Consider the following 7,940-nt stretch of genomic DNA (forward strand, 5'->3'; position numbering starts at 1 on the left):
TAATTTTCAGGACAAGAGCTTCAAAAAAATTGAAGACTTACTACCTTGGGGGGTTTTTTAAAAGTTCTAAGCAGTATACAACACATCAAACCTTCACTGCAATGCCCCCCAGACATCATGAGGAATCTTTTGACAAACACCGGAAAGAATAAAGCGGGTAGGTGTAAGTTCCCATCAAAAGCAGATCGGTAGATATGATCAGAAAATGGTGATTATCATCATCAATATTAACAGACAAATCAGATTTAGGCAGCTCTAGAGAGCTGAGTGGCCTTTGAATGTCACACATTATCTCTTAAATTACAGAGAGTGATAAGGGTATGGTCAATTAAGCAATTTATTAAAATCGGAAAAAAGTACAGATGAGGAATCCTATATACAGCACATCAACAAAGAAAGAACAAAGTAATAAATTTATTAGAGAATAAATATAACAAATCAAGATCAAGCATTGTTAAATTAAAATTTCTATCCAGATTTTTTTTTCTTAAGAACAAAACGAGACAAAATTAGAAAGACCTGGGAAATACAATATGCAATAAAGATGCATAATTGAGATTGATCAACAAGATGATACAATTACACATAACTTTATGTAAATTTGTTAAATTGTTATTACAATGGATTTGCTTAAAATTAAACTGAAGCTAAAAGGCTCAAGATCACATATCACTAACAAGGAAGAGACATATAACCTCATCAAGTTCTTTTTCCTCCAATATCAAAATGCTCTTCTTATTTTTTACCATGAAATAAAGTGGAGAATCTCTATGAAAGCTCAGTTGAATTGATTACCCGGATCTAATTCTCTTCGAATTGGCCTTTCCATTAGACTTCAATATCCCACTTGATTCACCTTCTGATGAAGGTTCCATTGACCTGGTGAAATTGTTCGAAAGATCAGCATAAAGGTCAACCACCCTTCTAATGTTGTTGTTTAGCTCCTTAATCAAACCAACATTTCGAGTCAAGTTGTCAGGGATCTTCGATTCATGGTTTTGGTTTATCTCATTAATTAGCAACCTGTTTTGATCTAGAATATTCTGAACTTGCACAAAACTCTTCTGGAATGTTTGCAAGACCTTGCCATCTACTTGGTTTCCATTGCTTAAGCCTGAAAATAAATCACCTTCCATTTCAATCTCCCTTCAATTGATCAAAACCAGTCCTTTTTCCTGCATAAAAAATAACTCAATCAAAAACCAACAGAGGGAAAAAAAATAGAAGACAGAACCGAAAGGTTAGTTTTACTAAATGGAAAGCTCTCTAAATTGAATTATTTTATCTGATCCCTCTGTACTTTTACAATAAAAATCACAGGGAATAAGAAAAAAGCCATGGAATGATATTTAGCCTATGTTTGGTTAATGAGGAAATACAGTAAAAGAAAATAAACAAAGCCAGATGCAATAATTGGGCTTGGTTTGAAGTGACTATACACAATTCTTCGCTTCTCCTGCATTTTCTCAAAAACCAAACAGATCACCAAGACAATGTAAAGAGCAGATAAAAAAAACAAAAATGAAACAGGCATATATGTGTAAGTATTGATCACTTCATTACATTAAAAAGAAAAGCAGACTGCTTTTTTTCCACAAAAAGGAACCTTTCTCTAAAAACCCAATCCCAAGTTAAAAGACCATGAGTGGAGGATAACTCTAAACTATGAAAGACCCCAACAAACCAGTCAATGCCAGATTAATACCCATAAAGAAAAAAAGTACTCTCACAAGAAAACAAGAAAGACATCAAAATGAGTTCACATAATCTTTGAGAGAAACAATAATACAAGACCAGATTAGCTGGGAGAGAAAGAAAGAGAGATCTATATTTCTTGAAGTGGAAAACAAAAAGCAAAAGCTTTTGACTAGCACGTGAATTCTAGGAAACAACCAAGCAAAATTGTATTTACAAAACAAGAAAAGAAAAAAAAATCCCAATAACTAATTTCAAAAAGAAGAAACTTTAACGTTTTACACTTTAGTCCATAGCTTATATTTTACAAGATAGACTCACATAAAGAAACCTTGAAGGCGTAAATTATCTTTCAAAAAACTTCCTAATCTTGACACAGAAACACTATGAAAGCATAAAAGGAAAGGAGAGAGAAAAAATCGAATCCTGACAGTCGTTGTCGTCGACTCTACTTACCTTGAACAGAATCAGAAACATTTTAGTGGGCTTGAGGTAACGAAAGGAAAAGTCAATTTTCTCAAGAAAACACTGGATTTTCTCGAGAAAGATTGTATGAAGACGAATGGAACTTTTGTGGGATTTCAAAGAAAGGCCCAGAAATCATGAAAAACCAAAACAAACAGAAACAAAAGGAAGGAAGGGAGACAGGGATAGAGAGAGAGAGAGAGAGAGAGAGAGAGAGAGAGAGAGGGGTATAGAAGAAAGATTTGATTGACAGAGAAATAAGAAAGAATTATTTAGAGAGAGAGAGATACAAAGAAATAACGTTTTGTTTTGTCTGATAGATTCTTTCTTTCTCTCTACCGCTTACCTCGTTAGCTTCACCAGCAGTACTTTCGTTTTTTTTTATTTTATTATTTTTGTTCATGACTGAAGCTTTTATACCCTGCAACGCTACCCAGCTTTTTTTAACTACGTTTTGAATCCTAGCCGTCCATTTAAGCCTTAACTGCAACGGCGTCGAATAGAGTCCCCAACTTAAACATCCTGAGAACGACGCCGCATCGAGTCTCCAACTATATACGCGTGCGCTCTCTTTTTCGCGCCCGCCAGTGCTCATTTTCCGAGAAAAACCACAGAAAAATCCTCAAAATTTTCACAAACCAAACACAGGTCCTACTCAATCATCACAGGCCTCCATGGGCCTTCTCATCTCTTCAGCGCTCGAAGAAATTTGTTACCATGGTCCCGCTGGAGTGTCTCTCTCCTCTCTCTGTTCGACACTAGCTCTAACTCCTCCTTCAATCAAAGCCTCTCTATGGACAAACCTGCTATCAATACCTTCTCTTCAATTCACTGTTCCCGGGAACGACATGCCGTTTAGCCCCGATGATGACAAAATCAAGCGTTTTGAAGACGCCGAGAAGCTCTACTTGAAAATTGTAGCCAAAGAGCACCTTAGGGATTCCTTTGTCGGTCTTTACGACACTACGTCTACTGGAATCTCTTCCAATCAACGCAGTGCTCTTAAACGATTTGCCGTTGCTAGTTTTTTTCTTCTCCCTTCCAAATTTACAAAAAATAAAAATTCCTGCTAATAATTGAGTTGAGAATTGCATAAAATTTGGTCGATTAAGGGTGTTTGATTGTGAGACAACCTGCGGTTGTGAAGATGAAAGATGTGAGTATCACGACCAATTTGTTGTATTTATACGGTCACGCAAAGCATTTGGGCATTGAACAGAGGTTTGAGGAAAGTGTGGAAGAAAGTGGTGTCCATAGGGATGGTTTTGATGGGGATTCCTCTTGCAAAGACAATGTGGTCGTGAGGGATTATCAACCGGCTATGAAACCCAATATAATAATAACTAAAAAATTTAAAAAAATTAAGAGAAGATTCTAATCAAAATCATCAATTATATAAAATAAAATATTTATTTAATTGTGATTACTAAATTTATTTAATTAAATTAATAAAAAATAAATTAAACTCATAATTTAAAAAATAAATATAAATATAACTGATTGAATAAACTTACATTATAAAAAATGTTACATAAGGTCAAACACATCGACAATATTATTTAAAAATGAACTTTATTTGTATAAAAACAATTATAAATGAATTATAATAATATCTTGAAAAATCAAACAAAAATAGAGCAACTAAAAAAAACTTAAATTAAAAAATACATGCAAAACTTGTGACTTAGATCACGAAACCATGATAAACTCATAGAAAAAACTTGAAAATAATCACAAAACCAATATTAAAAAAAAAGCTAATGCAGAACGATAAGATCGTACAAAGCCGAATCCCAACAAATTAAATATCGAAAGATGAAACCATAAAAAAATCAATCACATAAAATATCTATAAAAAATAAGGGTGAAAAAAAACATTAATTAGAGGGGTATAAATTTTCAATTGGAAGGTTAAATTGAATTGAAAAATAGCTTTAATAAAATAAAAACAAATCAAAAGAATGAAGGTCAAATTGAAAAAAATAAATCAACAAAAAAATTGATTAAAGGATGAAATTGAAAGCCAAAATAAATTCAACAAAAGTGGCAAGGAATTTTTTTTTTAAATGAGGACCAAAATGAAAAACAAAACATATGAGAAATTACAATTGAAGAACAAAATTGAAAAAAAAAACACTTTTATAACAGGAATAAGAACAAAATAAGAAATTAAAAGAATGAGGACTGAAATTAAAAAAATATATGAGAAATTGTAATTGAAGGACTAAATTGAAAAGAGAAAAACTTCTATAAATAGAAAAAATAAAATAAGAAATTGAAAGAATGAGGATTGAAATTGAAAAGTAAGAAACAAAAAGGACAATGTTATATATTACCTGTTAGGAGGGAGAAAAGAAGGGCGAAAAAAATCAAATGATCATCGGTGACAATCCAACAACCGTAAACTGCCACATGTCACTTTACATAAAAGATGACAGAATGGCGCATCTAAGTAGATGGCGAAAAGCCAATTTTGACCACCAAGTGACGTCATACACGCCACCTGAATGATGCAAACGCTACCCACTCGCTAGCGCATGTTAAAAAATACCCCAAAATACAAAGTTTATTTCAAAACAATGTGAAAATACCAAAATGCCCCCCACGACCCTAGCAATTACACAAAATACCTTGTGAAAGTACAAAAATACCCCCAAATACAAAGCTTATTTCTTATCCTTTTGAAGGTTGAAAACGTATTTTCACTATACATGGATAATTGAAAACCTCAAAAACCCTTTACCAGTAGCCCAACAATTTTTTGATATTGGAGGCAAATAAGTATTTTTACTATTAAGAAACTTATGAAAAGTTAAGAAAGTTCTTGGTTAATAGTTTTAGATTTTGTTGACTTTTTGGGTAAAAAATTTATTTTATTGTACTAAGAAATTTAAAAATGCATGAACACCCCCACATAATGACCAATGGGCTAGTAAAAAGGATCAAAACATCCTTACCCTCAAGGTTTCACTTTTTCCACTTAAGGACAACATGATAATTTCACTGTAGCAATTTATAATAGTTTATTTCCTGAGCTACAGTGAAACTCCCATAGGTTTTAGAGTTAAATTCCTCTTATGATCCTGGTAATTACACAAAATACCAGTGTGAAATGCAAAAATACCTCTAAATACAAAGCTTTTTTTTTTTTTGTATTTTCCAAGGTTAAAAAGATGTTCTTTCATTGTACATGGATATTTGAAAACCCAAAAAACCCTTATCCAGCAGCCCAACAATTGTTTTGACCCCGGAGGTAAATAAGTATTTTTATTGTCAAGAAACTTGTGAAAAGTTAAGAAAGATCTTGATCAACAATTCTAAAATTTGTTGACTTTGGGGGTAAAATATTATTTTTACTATGTTGAAAAATTTAAAAAGACATAAACACCCCCGTATAATCTTTTAATGACCAATGTGTTAGTGAAAAAGTCCAAAACACCCCTACCCTTAAGGCTTCATCCTTTTCCACTCAAGGGCAACATGGTAATTTTACTATAGCAATCCACAATAATCTATGAGTCCATTTGGTATTGTGGTAGCGGTTACTTTTCAAAGTACTTTCACTTTAAAATACATCAAAATAATTTTTTTTATTTTTTAAATTTTATTTTTGACATTAGCACATCAAAACGATCTAAAAACACAAAATAAATTGAAACAAAGAAAAAAATAAATAAAAATTTCATTTTTTTTCAAAAATACTTTTGAAATATAAAAACGAACAAGATCAATTTCCTAAGCTACATTGAAATTTCCTCAGGTTTTAGAGTTTTTGTTAATTTGTGACAAACTTAAAAAAGCCAATGACATGGTAAATGCTCTCTCTCTCTTATATGTTTTGTTCTTTTAAGTGTTTCCGATTTTGCCAGTTACGATATTGAATTATGCTAATTTTTCTGTTATTAAAGGTCCTTGTCATTTCAGATATCAAACAAGGTCTTGGTTACAGTGGAACTATAGAACACAAAGCTTGGAGAAATGTAAGGTTTACAAGTTATTCATCTATACTGCACACTTGAACTTGTTTATATTTCTTGGTTATTTCTGATTGTTTTTATTGTAATATTCACTTTTCCATGTACTTTTAGATATTATGTAGGTTGAAAGATGCTTGTGTCATTGAGGAGTTTAAAGCTAAAGTTGATGGGAGAGTTTGTTTAAAAAACCTCTCTTCGAGGAATGTTCTATCTGGTTAAGCACAAAAGTCTTTGAGTTTAGATCATCACTTCTCTTGCTTCTGTTTTAGGTAGTTGAGTGTTGCCTAAGTTTGTTACACAAGTTTTCCCTTGAGAATCTTGATTCCAAAGCTCGTGGAGGTGGCGAAGATTGTGACAATAAAGTGCAGTCAGTGAAGTCCAAGGTGACGTAGGTCTAGCATGTGTGTTAGACTCAAGTCCAAGGTGACGTGAGTTTTTTATCTCTAGTTTGGATTTTTTTTTAAACACTCCTTGTACTAACAAGGAATATTCATATGTTGAAGTTCATAAATGTTGAAAGAGAAAATAATATAAGAAAGAGAAAACAAAATGAAATGATTAGGAATGGGAATGGGAATTCAAAGAAAATTCATTTGAGATCGTTTCTCTCTCATGAAATTTGTGTATGGAATCCAGGACTTATGCATTCTTACTTATGACTTGGTATTTATACACCCATTCCTTGAATTTCATGAAAAAGGACAATATTTTCCTAGAAAATTGAATTATCAGATGTTAGGTCATGCTAACCATTGGTGGATATATTGGTGGTAACATTTTCTTAGAAAGTTGAGGTTTGTGCCATGCATTCTGTTGGTAGAGACGTTGGCTAATTACACTACTAAAAAATAACCATTGGCTTTGTACTCACATAATACATTTTGATGTTTAAGTTCATAAATGTAAGAAGAGAAAATAATATAAGGAAGAGAAAACAAAATGAAGTTGTTGAGAATAAGGAGAAAATCTATGTGTAAGACTGTTTTTGTCTCTTGAAGTCTGTGTATGAGGTATTTATAAACCAATTCCTTGAACCTATTTTATAAAGAATGACAATATTTTCATACAACATTGAATTATCGAATGTTAGGCCATACTTTCCATTAATGGAGACACTCATAGTAACATTTCCTTAAAAAGTTGAGGGTTATGCCATGCGTGTCATTGGTGGAGATGTTGGCTAGTTACATTACCAGAAAATAACTATTGGCTAGAAAAGTGGTGCTTCTACAACATAGAAAAAGTAATGTGTGCATGAAAAAATTATATGTATGGAAAGTTTGTGTGTGCAACTCTTAGAAACTTGAAAAATAATGCATAAAGTTATACGTCGGGGCAATATTAAACAAACTAATATGAGTCGAGATTGATTTGAGGTCTGAAATGCCAATTTTCAAGTTGTTTAGGCCATACCTAAATGGATAAAATGTTGGCATGCGCTTGCTAATGTGTGGGCTAGTCACCGCCTTCAGGTAGCTCGTGTGACATACTAAAGCCTTCATTGGTGACCTTTTAAGTGTCAATAAATTCATTTTATCGATATTTTTTTTATAAGTACTAAGGGTGTCAACATCGGAGTTTAAGTGTGACCTAGACATCCCATTCTTTCTTTCTTTCCTTTCCTTTTCTCTCTCCTTTCTTATCTTTTTGTACCATTTTATTTCTTTTTTCTAGCCATTGGATAACCATTGCATTGTTTTTTTTTCCATGATCATTGTATTTTTATAATGACATAGGTTGACTTTTGTTTATTATTTGGTAGAATTGCACATTTTACATGGTTAAAGAAAAGAAGCTAAATGC

The 7,940-nt window shown here is 32.4% G+C and overlaps 1 protein-coding gene across 3 annotated transcripts; it reads right to left on the reverse strand.

The window, feature by feature from the left end:
• Positions 1–534: 534 nt before the first annotated feature.
• LOC133683631 (protein ELF4-LIKE 4-like) lies at positions 535–3,410 on the reverse strand. Of its 3 annotated transcripts, none has more exons than XM_062106787.1 (2): positions 2,507–3,410; positions 535–1,175 (listed from the first exon to the last, which is right to left on the reverse strand). In XM_062106787.1, exon 2 carries the CDS (start codon positions 1,134–1,136, stop codon positions 792–794), a length of 345 nt encoding a protein of 114 aa, XP_061962771.1. In that variant the 5' UTR covers positions 1,137–1,175; positions 2,507–3,410; the 3' UTR covers positions 535–791. The 3 variants fall into 3 exon arrangements, with proteins under 3 accessions (XP_061962771.1, XP_061962770.1, XP_061962772.1); XM_062106786.1 differs by lacking the exon at positions 2,507–3,410 and adding an exon at positions 2,152–2,497; XM_062106788.1 differs by lacking the exon at positions 2,507–3,410 and adding an exon at positions 1,440–1,551.
• Positions 3,411–7,940: the final 4,530 nt, after the last annotated feature.

Source organism: Populus nigra, chromosome 1, assembly GCF_951802175.1.
Source record: "Populus nigra chromosome 1, ddPopNigr1.1, whole genome shotgun sequence".
In the NCBI taxonomy this organism is placed as follows: Eukaryota; Viridiplantae; Streptophyta; class Magnoliopsida; order Malpighiales; family Salicaceae; genus Populus; species Populus nigra.

Excerpts from the sequence above, each read along its gene's own strand:
- LOC133683631 (XM_062106787.1), bottom strand. The coding sequence starts at position 1,136 with ATGGAAGGTGATTTATTTTCAGGCTTAAGCAATGGAAACCAAGTAGAT.